The 17,348-nt window shown below is 38.2% G+C and overlaps 2 protein-coding genes across 2 annotated transcripts; one reads left to right on the top strand and one right to left on the bottom strand.

Annotated features, from left to right (window-relative positions):
* Window positions 1-394: 394 nt before the first annotated feature.
* Window positions 395-1,336, top strand: LOC139046459 (olfactory receptor 1J1-like). The gene has a single exon (XM_070519924.1). It carries the CDS (start codon window positions 395-397, stop codon window positions 1,334-1,336), a length of 942 nt encoding a protein of 313 aa, XP_070376025.1.
* A 14,617-nt stretch (window positions 1,337-15,953) lies between these two features.
* On the bottom strand, window positions 15,954-16,895 carry LOC106841978 (olfactory receptor 1J21-like). The gene has a single exon (XM_014858284.3). It carries the CDS (start codon window positions 16,893-16,895, stop codon window positions 15,954-15,956), a length of 942 nt encoding a protein of 313 aa, XP_014713770.2.
* Between the last annotated feature and the right edge of the window lie 453 nt (window positions 16,896-17,348).

Consider the following 17,348-nt stretch of genomic DNA (forward strand, 5'->3'; position numbering starts at 1 on the left):
TCTTACCTCAGTGAGTGTGAGACTGTCTGCCTCAGCTATCCCATAGGAAAGTGGAAATAATAACAGTACCTACCTAGTTTATATACTTAAGACTGTTGAAGTAGTTATGACATGTAAGCTATTAGAACAGCGAATCAGGACAATGTTTAATAACATTCACTGTTCGTATTATCATTTACAGAGACTGGGACAAGATTGAGAAAGAAAGTGGCTATATTTTTTTCTACATTTATTCAGCAAAATATGCATCAGATGTAAGAAAATATGGAAAAGACATTACCTAAATCAAAAGAACATCTCTATTATGCTATGCCACAATGATAATTTTTTTATCCAGAGACATTCCTTTTCACTTTAACTTTCCCCACCAGTGCCCTCCAGCTGATATATCAATATGAGGAGGGAAAACCAGAGCACTGTGTCTGAGTTCCTCCTCCTGGGGCTCCCTATCCCACCAGTGCAGCAGGGCTTTTTCTTTGCCCTGTTCCTGGGCATGTACATGACCACAGTACTGGGGAATCTACTCATCATCCTGCTCATCTGGCTGGACTCTCACCTCCACACCCCCATGTACTTCTTCCTCAGCCACTTGGCCTTCACTGATGTCTCCTTCTCATCTGTCACCGTCCCTAAGATGCTGATGAACATGCAGACTAAGTACAAATCCATCCCCTATGCAGGATGCATTACACAGACATATTTTTTCATCTTCTTTGCTGATTTGGACAGTTTCCTGATCACTTCAATGGCTTATGACAGGTATGTGGCCATCTGTCATCCTCTCCATTATACCACCATCATGAGTCAGAGCATTTGTGTCATGCTGGTGGCTGGGTCCTCGCTCATTGCTTGTGCTTGTGCTCTTTTGCACACCCTCCTCCTGGCCTGGCTGTCCTTCTGTGCTGACCACACTGTGCCTCACTTCTTCTGTGACCTTGCTGCCCTACTCAAATTGTCCTGCTCAGACACTTCCCTCAACCAATTGCTAATCTTTACTGCGGGATTAACTGCCATTATGGTTCCATTCTTATGCATCTTGGTTTCTTATGGACGTATTGGGGCCACAATCCTCCGGGTTCCCTCTACCCAATGCATCTGCAAAGCCTTGTCCACTTGTGGATCTCATCTCTCTGTAGTGACTCTCTACTATGGGGCAATTATTGGTCTATATTTCCTCCCTTCATCCAACACCACCAATGACAATAACATAATTGCTTCATTGATGTACACAGTGGTCACTCCCATGTTGAACCCCTTCATTTATAGCCTGAGAAATAAAGACATGAAAGGGGCCTTGAGGAAACTCTTGAATAAGAAAATATATTCTCCTAACTGATACTTACTTTTCTTTTAAAATACTCATATGATCTTTTTTCTGTAAATACAAATTATTGAAACTATATTTCACTTGTCTTCCTTCCACAGATGTTACTCAGAAATCTTTGTTGACATTATTCCTGCACCTGTTAGGGGGAGGAGTAAAAGGGGATATGCTTTCCAGGACTTAATTTGCTCTTTTCTTGGATAATGGGGATTGTACAACACTTTGAGGATTCTATGTCAAAATGGCTGGTATCATTAAATGGAAACCATCAAGGTTGGCCCTTCCTCAAATATTAAATTGTTGTAAAATGCATTTGGCCTTTCACATCTCCATTTCTAAAGAATTTTCCATTTTGGTGACAATATAGTTTCTTCTTCACCCAGAACCCAGGTATCCAGGGACCCTGAGCCCTTTTAGAAATTTCAGGGAGGACATATTAAATTTTACTCTCCTTATATGATAATTAACACACTGCTTTCTTGTCCTTCATGAATGCATCCCACACTTCCTTTATCCTCAAACACGTACAGATATTCAGCAACAAAATAAATGTCACTCCCATTGTCTCCAGTACTAGTTGAAGAGTTTAACGTGCATTAAATCATCTACTTTAATCATGACAACAACCCTAAAGATATGTTGGGAAAACTCAGGCTCAAAGAGCTGAAGAATGCCTTAAAATCACAGTTGGTGAAAGGAAGATTTAAATCTTGACTGCCTGATTCCTGAGTGATAAAACCAAGGACCATAATTGTTTACATGGAACACTGTGTCCTGAGAGGGAATAATTAGCTTAGCCAAGTGTCAGAGGATATGAAAAGCTTCCCAGAGAAGGTATTGCTTTACCTGAGACTTAACAAATCAGCATTATCCAGACACACAAAGTTCTATCTTTTCCTGATAATCACAGGAAGGGGGAGCAGCACGTGTAAGGTGTTAAACTGGAAGTTTCAGTTGAGGTACCAAGATTTGATAGACAGCAGATACCAAAGTGAGTTGTAAAATACAAAATGAAAATATTTATAGGAACCCTCAATAAGCAGTTTCATAACTCTTAAGCCTCTTAACCTAGATGTGGATCAAAAAAGTGCTAAGACCTGGAGATGAGAGGTTCTTGTAAGCTGATGTTTTGTTTTGTTTCATTTGAGAAAGCTGCACAGTGAACCCCAAATCCTCCCGAAAGAGAGAGGGATACTTTCCTCCTCTCTTGAAGCTTGGTGGGAGAAGCTTTAAAATAATCATTTAGAGAGTTTGATATATATCCTTTCCTTTTACGAGAGCAAGAGCAACAAGAAAGATGAAATGGGAAAGGACAGAGAGAGAATTGGAATTATGGAATAAAATTATGTTTGGTAAATACTTTCACATCTTTTCATGGTGGGGCAATAAAAGCAAAAGTGTTTCCCGTGGACCACAGGTGGGTTATGTGAGAGAGAAGTGGTATGAAGCCATTTTCAATTCTTCCCAAGAAGACCTATTGGTAAGTCTAGGAAACTCAAAGAAAGGATAAGAGATGTACAGGAAATGTACCATCATGAAACCAAGGGCTATGAGGAGAAGCATTCACAGGAAGAAATATACTTAGTTATACCACAGAGGATGTGTGGGAAGGCAGCCTGGAAGTCTCTGAATATCCCTTGGTCTGGAAGTAATAACAAGGGAATGAGTCAGTTTTAACTATCATCCAGGTCAACAGAAGTCAAAACTTTGTAATACAGTAACAACCAAAGAAGCATATTATTGTCACTTCATCATCATTCTTCTTTCCATGCTACATCCCCAGAAAGTGGGTTTATCAACTGCAATTAGACTTGATAAAAATGAAGGAAAAAAAGATAATATACCATATGACTCCATTCTGGACCTCAGATGCTTGCCTGAGGCCAGATCTAATGAGGGAGAGGGAAATTTAACTACAGAATTGAGACGGTGTTTGTGATAGAAAGTAATCTTTACCCTTTCTAATACCTAAGGCTTAGAAGAGAACTTATGGGATCCTTAAAAGTTTTTTTTCAGCGGAAGAGGAAAACAATCTTCAACTAAATAAATTTAGAAAGAATAGCAGGGAAATATTACATCTCCTGAGAAGTACTTTTCCAACATTCCAGGTATTAAGTGTGGTGAACTGGATTATTGTTTAAAAAAAGGTGTACTCCTTCCTCCTCACTTCCAGGACAGGAATATACTTTCCCATACTACTGATGTTAGGCTTTCCCTTGTGACATAAGGGCTTTCTCATACTCCTGTGTATCAGTTAGCTCTTGCGACAAAAATGCTGGATAACAAATGACCACAACTCTCAGCAGCCTTCAACAATAAGCATTTATGTTACTTATGAATCTGAGGGTTCGTTGAAGTTTGGCCAGTCCAGCTTGGGGCTTGGCTGATCTAGCTTGGGATGGTGGTTTTTCTGGACTTGGATCCTCTCACTCATCCTTCTGTGGCCAGCTGCAGGTTAGCTGATCTAAAATGCGCTCAACTTGGGTGGCTCTGTCCCATGCATCCCTCATCTTGTTCCTGGGACTTGCAGGTGGGCCCTCTCTCAGCCTCCTACACAATCCCCTTTTCTTGTCCTTATGCCCCATACTAGTCTGCTGTTAACTTAGCATTGTCATCACCCACTTCTAAGGCTTCCACTGCATTGTAGTCGTGAAGCTGGAAATTACATTTTCCGGATTTTTCTTTTCTGTATTGTTTATGTTTAATGATTTCCCATGACAGGAACTCATGAGAGATTTAGCAGGCAGAGGAGAAGAAGGCATTCCTCTCTGAAGGTTATTGCACCCAGAAATATAGGCAAATGTGAGATTCACAGTAGTTTCCCATTGAGCTCCTAAGAGCCACCTGCATTAGTGCTACAGATTGAGTCATTGGGAGACTTTTTCAGTGATTCTTGAGATTTGCAGCTACTACTCATTAACCTTTTAAAACTATCTATTTTATTCTTTAGACTGAAATCTTTGGTGTTAGCTTTTTTAATCTTCAGGAGCAGTTTACCTGACCTCTGCTCCCCAGCTCTTGTAGTAGTTGTATAGGCAAGCACTTTTGTTCTACTCTCTCAAACAAATTCTTACTAACACACTCCACTTAAAGATCACCTATGATTTATCTGCATCTATTTTTTGGAGTACAGATGAAATTACAAAATCGATGCTTTGATTTTCGGTCAAGGACATCTATTGCAGAATACTGGGGAAAAAAAATAAACTCTTTAAAATTAATTATCTTTAAAAATGGAATTATATTACATATTATATAATATAATATATTATCTTATATTACATATTCATATTAGAAGAAACATTAAAATGAGTTCTATTTTGCACTCCATTAAAAACAATCAATTCCATGTATTTCAAGGACTTTAAAGGACTGAAGGCAAAGTTCTAAAGTTTGACATAAGAATACGGTACACTAAATTTATGTACATGAGACAGGAAGTCCTTTCTTTTTCTTTTTAGAAATTCAGATATATTTGATGTAAAGCACACTGAAAAGTACAGGATTTACCATCCAATGCCAGAACATCCCCTATTGGGGATGGAAATTTTCAAAGTGCTATGAAAACTGGATCCCATTGAGTTGTTACAAAAGCATATACTACTGACATTCTATGATTCTATTCTTATAACATCTATCTCAGCTTTTTATCACACAGTGTCAATTAGGTCAGAGGCACAAGTTTCACTCTAGAGACTCAATGGTTTCTATTTTCCAAGGTCAAAAACTACCCCCGGACTCTGGATGGACAATGCCTTGCACATACGAGCTGTTAATTATAAGATGTATGTGTGTGTTGAATTGATATTAATATCTCTGAGTTTAAAGGACATTTACTCTGACACTGACGCTATAGTACTGTATCAGTCTTGTAGGTTACTTTGCTAAACAACTATATCCTATGAGCAAGAGTATAGAGTAGACCTACCTAATGGTAAGTTATCTGTAGAAAATTGTGCTAGAGGGGAGTCCACTGGGGTATTTCCACTTATACAAACTCAAGATGCTCCCTCTGATGAGAAATCTCAGTCCACACTTCCTCAGCCTCTGCACTTTTCCTGATGTCACGTCCCTTCCTTGTTATCTATAAACAGAAGGGTTGCCATTTTCAAGGTGACTTTCTCAAGGAAAAATGTTAAAATCAAAAACACACATCATAAAATAATGCATTAATAACTTTAATCACATTAAGATTAAGACATTAATAGATAGTTTAAAAAAACAAAAGTAATAAGCTTCCAATAATGGAAGTCATTTGCAATGTATACAACTGACAAAGGATTTATTACCAGATTATATGAAGTCTGTCTTACAATATAATAAATAAAAAGAGAATACCCAATAAAAAAGCAGAGAAAAGGAATAATCATGTGTTTCACAAAAGAAAATTTTGAATCAGTAAGGATAGTGATGGCTGCTCTACTGGTCCAGTGTGGGTCTTCTAGTGGGTTGACAGCATTTCACTATGTGGTGATTCAGGGACCAGGTTCACTTGTCTCTCAGGGCAGCAGGGTATTTGTTTCCAGATGATAGAGGAGAAGACACATACTCTTCTTTAAAATTCTAACCAGAAAATAAGATGCATTCTCTTCCATTTGGGAGAAGCTGCCATGTACCTACACCTAGATTAGTAGAAAATGTGGCAGCTGACTCCTAGTGACAACTTCACATGTGGGAAGGAGGTCATGAAATTTTGGTGAATAGCCAACCACCTCCGCCACACATATCCAATAAGCAAAGGCTGAGATGCTCTATTTCATAAATAATCAGGGAAATAGAAAGTAAAACCACAACGAGATATAATTTTCTATGACCAGATTTGTAAAAATTAAGAAATCTGTCAATACCAAGTGTTGTTGATGCAGTAAAGTAATAGGGACTCTTGTTCTCAGGTGATGGAGATTTGAATTAGTAAAACTTTTTTTACATTTATTTACTTATCTTTATTTTTTTCCATATATATATTTCACTTTTTCTTTTTTTCATGTACATCGTAATATATTCTGAATTCTGTGTAGATTACATCATGTTCACCACCCAAAGACTAATTATAATCCATCACCACACATGCGTGCCTAATCACCCCTTTTTCCCTCCTCCCTCTGCCCTTCCCTTCTGGTAACCACCAATCTAATCTCTGTTGCTATGTGTTTGTTTGTCATTGTTTTCATCTTCTACTTATGAGTGAGATCATACGGTATTTGACTTTCTCCCTCTGACTTATTTCACTTAGCATAATATCCTCAAGATCCATCCATGTTGCCACAAATGGCCGGATTTCATGATTTCTTATGGCTGAGAAGTATTGCATTGTGTATTTATGCCATGTCTTCTTTATCCATTGGCCCCTTCATGGGCACCAAGGTTGCTTCCGAGTCTTGGCTATTGTGAACGAGGCTGTGATGAACATAGGGGTGCATGTACCTTTATGCCTTTGTGTTTTCAAGTTCTTTGGATAAATACCCAGCAGTGGAATAGCTGGATCATATGGTAGATCTTTTCTTAATTTTCTGGGGAAACTCCATACTGTTTTCCAGAGTGGCTGCACCAGTTTGCACTCCCACTAGCAGTGTGTGAGGCTTCCCTTCTCTCCACATCCTCTCCAACTCTTGTTGTTTCCTGTCTTGCTAATTATATCTATTCTGACAGGAGTGAGATGATATCCCATTGTAGTGTTGATTTGCATTTCTCTTATAGCTAAAGATGTTGAACATCTTTTCACGTGCCTGTTGACAATCCATATATCTTCTTTGGAGCAATCTCTATTCAGATCTTTTGCCCATTTTTCAATTGGGTTGTTGTCTTTTTTGTTGTTGAGATGTATGAGTTCTTTGTATATTTTGGATATTAACCCCTTATCTGATATATGGTTGCAAATATCTTCTCCCAATTGTTACGTTGTCTTTTCGTTTTCTTAGGGTTTCCTTTGTTGTACAGGAGCTTTTTAGTTTGATGTAGTCACACTTGTTTATTTTTTCTTTTATTTCCCTTGCCCAGTCAGATATGGTACTTGAAACTATACTGCTAAGATTGATGTCAAAGAGCATACTGCCTATGTTTTCTTCTACAAGTTTCATGGTTTCAGGCTTTCATTCAAGTCTAATCCATTTTGAGTTGATTTTTGTGCATGATGTAAGATAATGGTCTACTTTTATTCTTTTTCATGTGGCTGTCCAGTTTTCCCACCACTATTTATTGAAGAGACTCTTCTTTCTCCATTGTATACTCTTGGCTCCTTTGTCAAAAATTAGCTGTCCATAGATGTGTGGGTTTATTTCTGGGCTTTCAATTCTGTTCCATTGATCTGTGTGTCTCTTTTTGTGCCAGTACCATGCTGTTTTGGTTACTATGGCTTTGAAGTATATTTTGAAATCAGGGAGTGGGATACTTCTTTTTCTTCAGGATTCCTTTGGATATTTGAGGTCTTTTGTTGTTCCATATAAATTTTAGGATTCTTTGTTCTATTTCTGTGAAAAATGTTGTTGGAACGTTGACAGAGATTGCATTGAATCTATAGATTGCTTTAGGGAGTATGGAGATTTTAAGTATGTTAATTTTTCCAATACAAGAGCATGGAATATCTTTCCACTTCTTTTTGTCTTCAATTTCTTTCAACAATGTTTTATAGATTTCGGTATACAGATCGTTCACCTCTTTTAAGTTTGTTCCTAGGTATTTTATTCTGTTTGTTCCAATTTTAAATGGGATTGTATTCTTCATTTCTCTTTATACTACTTCATTGTTAGTGTATAGAAACACAACAAATTTTTGTATGTTGATTTTGTATCCTGCGACTTGACTGTATTCATTTATTATTTCTAAAAGTTTTATAATGAATTCTTCAGGGTTTTCTTCTGCAAATAGTGACAGTTTCACTTCTGCTTTTCCAATTTGGATCCATTTTATTTCTTTTTCTTGCCTGATTGCTGTGGCTAGGACTTCCAATACTATGTTAAATGAAAGTGATGAAAGTGGGCATCTAAGTCTGCTTCCTGTTCTTAGAAGGATAGCTTTCTGTTTTCCTCCATTGAGAATGATATTTGCTGTGGGTTTGTCATATATGACCTTTATTATGTTGAAGTATTTTCCTTCTATACCCATTTTATTTAGAGTTTTTATCATAAATGGATGCTGTATCTTGTCAAATGCTTTCTCTGCATCTATTGAGATGATCACATGATTTTTATTCTTTATTGTGTTAATGTGGGGTATCACGTTGTTAGATTTTCGGATGTTGAACTATCCCTGCATCCCTGGAATAAAACCCACTTGATCATGATCTATGATCTTTTTAATGTATTTTTGTACTCAATTTGCTAGGATTTTGTTGAGGATTTTTGCATCGATGCTCATCAGTGATATTGGCCTGTAATTTTCTTTTTTTGTGTTGTCTTTGTCTGATTTTGGTATCAGGATAAAGTTGGCTTTGTAGAATGAGTTAGGAAGCTTCCCCTCCTCTTCATTTTTTTGGAACAGTTTGAGAAGTATGGGTATTAAATCTTCTTTGAATGTTTGGTAGAATTCACCAGGGAAGCCATCTGGTCCTTGACTTTTATTTTTTGGGAGGTTTTTGGTTACTGTTTCAATCTCCTTGGTGGTGATTGGTCTATTCAAATACTATACTTCTTTTTGATCCAGTTTTGGAAGTTTGTATGATTCTCAGAAGTTATCCTGTTCTTCTAGATTATCCAATTTATTGGTGTATAGCTTTTCATAGTGTTCTCTTATAATCCTTTGTATTTCTCAGGTGTCTATTGTAATTTCTCTTGTTTCATCTCTGATTTTATTTATTTGAGCCTTCCCTCTTTTTTTCTTGGCGAGTCTAGCTAAGGGTTTGTCAATTTTATCTTTCCCAAAAGTCAGCTCTTCGCTTCATTAAATTTTTCTATTTTTTTGTCTCTGTTTCATTTATTTCTGCTCTGATTTTTATTATTTCCTTCCTTCTCCTGATTTTGGGCTTTGTTTGTTGTTCTTTTTCCAGTTCCTTTAGGCGCACTGTTAGGTTGTTTACTTGGGATTTTCCTTGCTTGTTGAGGTAGGCCTGAATTGCTATGAACTTCCCTCTTAGAACCACTTTTGCTGTATCCCATAGATTTTGGCACGTCATATTTTCATTTTCATTGGTCTCCAGGAATTTTTTGATTTCCCCTTTGATTTTTTCATTCACCCAATCGTTGTTCATTAGCATTTTGTTTAATCTTCACATTTTTGTGGCTTCTCTAATTTCCTTCCTGTAGTTGATTTCTAGTTTCATACCTTTGTGGTCAGAAAAGATACTTGGTATTATTTCAATCTTCTTCAATTTATTGAGACTTGTTTTGTGGCCTAATATGTGATCAATCCTGGAGAATGTTCCATGTGTATTTGAAAAGAATGTGTATTCTGTGGTTTTTCGATGGAATGTTCTATATATATATCTACTAAGTCCATCTGGTCTAATGTGTCATTTAAGGCCAATATTTCCTTATTGATGTTCTTTGTGGGTGACCCATCCATTAGTGTAAGTGGGGTGTTAAAATCCCCTACTATTGTTGTCTTACTGTCTATTTCTCCTTTCATGTCTGTTAATAATTGCCTTATATATTTAGATGCTCCTATGTTGGTGGATAGATATGTACAAGTGCTATATCCTCTTGTTGGTTTGTTCCCTTTATCATTATGTGGTTCCCTTCTTTGCCTCTTCTTACAGTTTTTGTTTTAAAGTCTATTTTGTCTGATATAAGTATTCCTACCCCTGCTTTCTTTCTTTGCCATTTGCATGCAATATCTTTTTCCATCCTTTTACTGTCAGTTTGTTAGTGTTTTTAGGTCTGAAGTGTGTCTCTTGTATGCAGCACATATATGGGTCTTGTTTTCTTATCCAATCGGCCACCCTATGTCTTTTGATTGGAGCATTTTGTCCATTGACATTTAGAGTAGCTATTGATAAAAATGCATTTCTTGCCATTTTGTTACTTTTTTTCTGGGTGTTTTAGTAGTTCTTCTCTGTATTTTTCTTCTTCTCTTGCTCTCTTCCCTTGTGGTTTGATGGATTTCTTTAGTAATATGTTTGATTTCTTTCCTCTTACTTATTTGTTTACTTATTATAAGTTTCTGGTTTTTGATTACCATGAAGTTCCAATATAATATTCTATGTATATAGCAATCTATATTAAGTTGATAGTCTCTTTAGCTTGACCTTTTTCTGAAAGCTCTAATCTTTTAATCCCCTACTCCCACATTTTATGTTTTTGAAATCATATCTAATCTGTTGTTTTGTGTGTGTCTATCCATTACACTCTTATCATTGTAATAGGTAATTCTAGTATTTTTGTCTTTTAACCTATATATCATCGTTATAGGTGGTTGATCTGCTACCTTTACTGTATTTTTGCCTTTACCAGTGATTATATTGCCTGGGGTTTGTTTGTTTGTTTGTTTGATCATTTTCTTATCCCTATTTGTGCTCTTCTCTTTCCCACTTAAATAAGTCCCTTCAGCATTTCCTGTAGAACTGGTCTCTTGATGATAAACTCCTTTAATTTTTGCTTGACTGGGAAGCTCTTTATCTCTCCTTCCATTTTGAATGATAACCTTGCTGGGTGAAAAATTCTTCATCGTAGGTTTTTTCCTTTCTGCACTGTAAATATGTCATGCCACTTTCTTCTAGCCTGTAGGGTTTCAGCTGAGAAGTCTGCTGATAGCTTTATTGGCTTTCCTTTGTACATCACTTGTTGCCTTTTTCTTACCACTTTTAGGATTCTCTCTTTATCTTTCATTTTGGAAGTTTTAATTATAATGTTTCTTGGTGTGGGCCTCTTGGTGTTCATCTTGTTTGGTGCTGTGTCTCCTGTACTTGGACGTCTGTTTCCTTCCTTAGGTTAGGAAAGTTTTCAGCTACTATTTCTTCCAATATATTCTCTGTCCCTTTTTCTCTCTCTTCTCCTTCTGGGACACCTATAATACGAATGTTAGTGTGCTCGATATTGTCCCAGAGTTCCCTTAGACTGTTCTCATTCTCTTTAATTCTTGTTTCTTTTATCTGTTTATCTTGGGTGATTTCCTCTAGTCTTTCTTCCAGGCCACTGATCCATTCTTCTGTATCATCTACTCTGCTTTTGAGTCCTTCTAGTGAATTTTTCATTTCCAGTATTGTATTCTTCATTTCTGATTGCTTCTTTTTTATATTTTCCAATTCTTTATTGTTCTCACTGTATTCACCCAGTCTTCTCCCAATATCAGTGAGCATCCTATGAGTTTTTGTGTGAACTCTTTGTCAGGTAGACTTCTTATTTCTGTTTCATTTAGTTCTTTTTCTTGGGTTTTGTCCCATTCCTTTGCTTGGAATGTATTCCTTTGTCCCCTCATTAAGCCTCTTTCTCTGTGCTTTTATCTGTGTATTAGGTGAGTCCTCTATGTCTCCTGATCTTGGAGAAGTGGCCTTATGTAAGAGGTGTCTTTTGAGTGTCGGCAGTGTGCTTCCATCTCATTACCAGTCCAAATGATCCAGGAGTGACCCCCGTGTGGACTACTTGTGTCTTTCTGCTGGGGCAGTGTTGCTCTTACTGCAGGTACCCAAGGAGTCTACTCCTTCCTTCCCATGACCAGTTATTTATAAATCGGGTTTGGGGAATCTCAGCACCATTGGCTACAAGGTCTAAGCGCACACTCCTGCTGCAGTTTTCCTGTTAATTGCATAGGTACCCTGTGTAGCTGGTTGCTAGGTTCAGGGGTTTACAGTTGCTGTAGGCCTCAGGCCGGGAAGGCTGTTGTCAGTTCTCTTAGGATTGCAGCTGAGTGGGGTGGGCCTTAGGCACAGGAACACCCAATTGTTTCAGGCTTTGGAAGGTGAGGCCAATTCTCTTTATGGCTGTTTTTAAAGCCCGGTCATCTGCTGCTGATAAGCCCCACCCCCACAGGTCCACACACCCTTGTCAACACAGTCCAGGCCTGTGCCAATTTCCTGACCCCCTGGAGCATAACCCATTACCCCACTGCAGAGACCCCCACCTCCCACCAATGACCCCCCCACAGCATACCTGGTCCTCACACAGGCCCTGCACCACAGAGGCAGACTTACTGCCTGTAGAGGATAAAGGCACCCAGTCTATGCAGGGTGACAAATAGGCTGAAAGCTTGCTGTTGAGTGAGGCCGATCCCTAGGGTGGGCTTCCTGAGGTGGCTAGACTGGATTAAATTTGCACTCTAGTGGATGTGTCAGACCCAAGAGCTAACAGGCCAGGGGAAGAACTTCAATGGTGTCTGCCAGTCTCTGTGTCGGCATGCCTATACTAGGTCACAACAATGGCCACCACCAATGTCTCAGTCTCTGGAGAGGTCTCACCTCTCACCAAGATGCACCCAGAGCCTACCACTTGAAACTCCTTTCACCAAAGGACTGTACAGCCTTCTTTCTGGTGATTTTAGGTTGCCTCTGAGGCTGGTGAATTTGTGTATGGGCCCTTTAAGAGCTGGGGTTTTTTGGGGTTTGTCTGATAGCTTTTCTGGGGGTAGCCCCCATTGCAGTTAATAGCCAGCAAAGCCAGATAGTAGGGCACTCGTCTCAGTTGTGCTGAGTCTGAAGGATGCTTGTCATTGTAAGCTGCCCCCACTCAGGTCCCCACTTCTCCAGGGAGGGCTGCATACCTTAGGGTGACTCCAGCCTCTCCAGCTGTGGAGCTCTGCTACTCATGAAGGTGGCTTTTTTTCTCTCCAGGAGGAATTTCTGCCTCTTCTGCTTCACTCAGGACTATCCTTTGTTGTGGGTTATTTTTATCTAGTTTTAAGTTTTCTCTCCAGGGTAATTTTTCCAAAAATAGTTGTAACCTGGTTGCGTCCATGGGAGGAGGTGAGTTCAGAGGCTTCCTCCACTGCCATCTTGATGATATCTCTCTGAATTAGTAAAACTTTTAAAAATTGATTGTTTAGTGGCTGGCCTGGTGGCACAGTGATTAAGTTTGCAAGTTCTTCTTCAGCAGTCTTGGGTCCATGGGTTCAGATCCCTGGTGCAGACCTACAGAACACTCAACAAGCTATGCTGTGGCAGCCTCACACATACAAAATAAAGGAAGATTGGCACAGACATTAGCTCAGCAACAATCTTCTTCAAGCAAAAAGAGGAATGTTGGCAATAGATGTTAGCTCACCAAAACTTCCTCACCAAAACAGCAACAGCAACAAAAATTTAATAGATTTTATTTCGCAGAGCAGTTTTAGGTTTACAGAAAAATTGAGCAGAAAGCGTTCATATACCTCTCCCTCACCCCTAACCAGTTCCCCTATTATTAACATCTTGCTTCTGCGTGGTATATTTGTTCCAATTAAACTAACATTGATATATTATTAACTAAAGCACATAGTTGATATTAGAATTCACTCCTTTATATTGTTCAGGTTTTTTTAGTTTTTGACAAATACACGATGACATGTATCCACTGTTACAGCATCACACAGAATAGTTTCATTGCCCTTTGTTAAAAATCCCCTTTGCTCTACCTACTTATCCTTCTCCCCCTCAAAGCTGAACCCCCAGTAACCACTGATCATTCTGTTATCTCTATAGTTTGCCTTCTCCAGAATGTCATATTGTTGAAATCGTGCAACATGTAGACTTTTCACTTTGACTTCTTGGTACATCTATTTTAGAGAAGAGCTTAGCAGCGATAGTTAAGTTGAACACACGCATATCTACAATCCCGTAATTCTTCTTCTGGGTCTAGAACTCACAGAATGTCCTGCATATATGCACTAGACAATGTACAAGAAGGTTTGTGGCAGCATTGTTTGTAGTAGAAAAATGCTGAAAGCAAATAAAATAGCCATAGAAAATAGAACAGACAAGTTTGTAGCAGCCTAGCAGTGGAATATTATGCAACATGGATGAATTTCACAAGGACAGTATTGGATAGCAAAAGCAGAACCTAGAAGAATAAATGTCATATTATTCCATTTATATGCAGTTCTACAGCAGGCAAAACTTAAGGATCAAAATAGAATTGTTAAAACTGTAAAGAAAAGCAAAGAAATTTTGAAAATATTAAAGATTCTGGGTATTTTCAAGAGAAGAGGAAGATGCAATTGAGGAGGAGACACAAGGGGCTGAACAATATTGTTAGTTTTCTACTAGTTAAGCCTGGAGACTGTTACATGAGTATTTTTTTAATATTACTCTTTAAAGTGTAATTAGACGTCACATACATGCAAACACATACATATATATGTATATATACACAAGCAGCATACATATATATGTATATACACACAAGCAGCATACTATATATACATGTATATTTAAACTGTATATATGTTACATATGCTCCTTTGTTTGCTATTTCAATTTTTTTTAAAGTTTAAATAAAATTTTTAGTAAAATAGCTAAAAAATATTGCTCAATTTTGAAAAATATTCAAATTATTCCAAGGACTCAGGATTTGACCACACACACATGGCAGTTTGAGCACCACCTCTACTAAACATCGCTAGTTTAGTGGCACTGGGAAACTTACAAAGCCTCTTTTAATACTAATTCCCTCCTTTATACCAATTAGTAAAATAAAATAAATAATAATTTGTGACAGGTATCAGCTTATGGCAATGAAGTTAGCTACATTTGCCTTGAGCAGAGGCAATTCCTCAGGACTGAAGACAAAACTTTACCATTTCAGATGGAAACATAGGGCGTTATATTTATGTACTGAGGGCAGGGAAATATCTTTTAAAAATTCAGATACATTTGGATTAAACTACACTGAAGTCCTGCCTGAGTTCAATTCAGGTTGCCTAAATTTCCAGATATTCTGCCTATGCATTCTTGGTCCCAGGCTCTGAAAGGTTGAACCCCCTATCAAATTGGACTGATCACCCATACTCACATCATCACTTGGAAAGCCCCTTTAAAATCTCTACTCTCACGACCATGCTTCACACCCAATTAGCCAACCTAGGACACAGAGGGCTACAGTCAAGTTTGAGTTCATTCACCACCTGCGGGCAGTACCAGTCCTGCCTGGGCAATTTTCCTGGTCTTGTACAGAAAGCCATCTCATTTCAGTTTGTGGCCAGGACTACTTAATATAAGAGGAAAAAAAGTGACATACCACATTACCACAACTCTATAACATACCTGAAACACAATTTGGACAATCGATAAGAAATTAGACACAAAAATACAATTAAATATATAATTAATGTCATTCACAAGAATAAATTTCAAGTGTATTACAAAACAAATTAGACACGAAAATAAAATTATGAAACTGCCAGAAGGAATATTTTTGTTATCTTGAGAAAAGAAAAGCTTTGCTACATAAAGTTTGTAAACTATAAAAAAAGTAAAATAAGAAGCCTGAAAGCTGTAACTGCATAAAAATTTTAAATGCTTGTAGGACAAGCGATATCATGTGAAAAAGAAAAAAAACATTCAGGAAAAGATAGTTGTGTAGGTATGTTTTTAATAAACTTTTCCTATGACTCCTTAAATTGAACAAAAACTAAACAGAGAAGAAAACTAAGTGCAAGACAAAACAGAGAGTGAAGAAAAAATGCCACATCAAGATTCACTAAAAAGGAGCTAGTCAGAAAGGAAAGAATACTCATGTTGCATGTGCAGGATGAAGCAGGACTTATATTCAATTAATAGGAAAAATAATGCTCATCGTGGTGAAAATTTTCCTCTACTGAGTATATTTACCAGCACTCCTTTCATATCTCGATTCCTCAGACTGTAGATAAAGGGATTTAGCATGGGACTGACCAGAGTGTACAATAGAGACACAATGACATCCTTGTCATTGGAATTATTGGATGAGGGGAAAAAGTACAGTCCAATAATTGCTCCATAGTACAGAGACACCACAGAGAGGTGAGAGCCACATGTGGAGAAGGCTTTGTAGATTCCCTTGGTGGAGGGAACTCTAAGAATGGTGCTACCAATGTGGCCATAAGAGACCAGGATACATATGAATGGCAGCGTAGTGGCCACTGATCCTTCAATGAGGATAACCCATTCATTGACTGTGGTATCTGAGCTGGACAGCTTAAGTAAGGTGGAGAGGTCACAAAAGAAGTGGGGGAGAGTGTTTTCTCCACAGAAAGATAGACTGACCAGGAGGAGGGTGTGCAAAAGGGCACTGGTACAGGATAGGACCCAGGATACAGTTACTAGCAGGAAACACAGGTTCTGATTCATGATGGTGATATAGTGGAGGGGGTGACAGATGGCCACATACCTGTCATAGGCCATTGATGTGAGAAGGAAGCTGTCAAGACCCCCAAACAGCAAGACACAATACACCTGGGAAATGCACCCAGCATATGAGATGGACTGACTCTGTGTCTGCATATTCGTGAGCATCTTTGGGACAGTGACAGATGAGAAAGAGACATCAGAGAAGGCCAAGTGGCTGAGGAAGAAGTACATGGGAGTGTGGAGGTGAGAGTCTACCCTAATGAGCAGGATGATAAGCAAGTTCCCCAGCACTGTGGTCAGGTACATAACCAAGAAAAGAGTATAGTATATGTCTTGATTCTTCATCCAGATGGGGAGCCCCAGGAGGAGGAATTCAGACACGCTGCTCTGATTATCCTTCCTCATGTTCTTCTATTTTGCTGGAGATAAAAAAAAGAGATGGAAATGTGCAAGAGTGAGAAGTCATTATGACCATCAAATAATGGAAACACGGTTTTGAACTAGTCAGTATGTGAATTTTAACCTGAATAGCACATTCTTTTTGTCCCACTAATATGCTAAAACCCCATTAGAAACCTGATCTAACATACATTAATAACACTGTTCATATACTATTTTGCACAGATAGATATATAGGATAAATTCCTAGAAATAGAATTGGAGGAAACATACATTCACGATTTTGATAGACATTGTTAAATTACAAGAGTCTAAGGTGATGAGGAAGCCTGTTCTTACGAGTTCTTTACAATGAGTCCTGAATAATAAAAGCCTGCTGTGTGAAGGTTATAAAAATGGGCATTCCAGTTGTTTGCAGAGGACAGGACTACGGCATCCAGGAGCATGGTCAGCATGGGA

The sequence above is a fragment of the Equus asinus genome, chromosome 10, assembly GCF_041296235.1.
Source record: "Equus asinus isolate D_3611 breed Donkey chromosome 10, EquAss-T2T_v2, whole genome shotgun sequence".
NCBI lineage: Eukaryota > Metazoa > Chordata > Mammalia > Perissodactyla > Equidae > Equus > Equus asinus.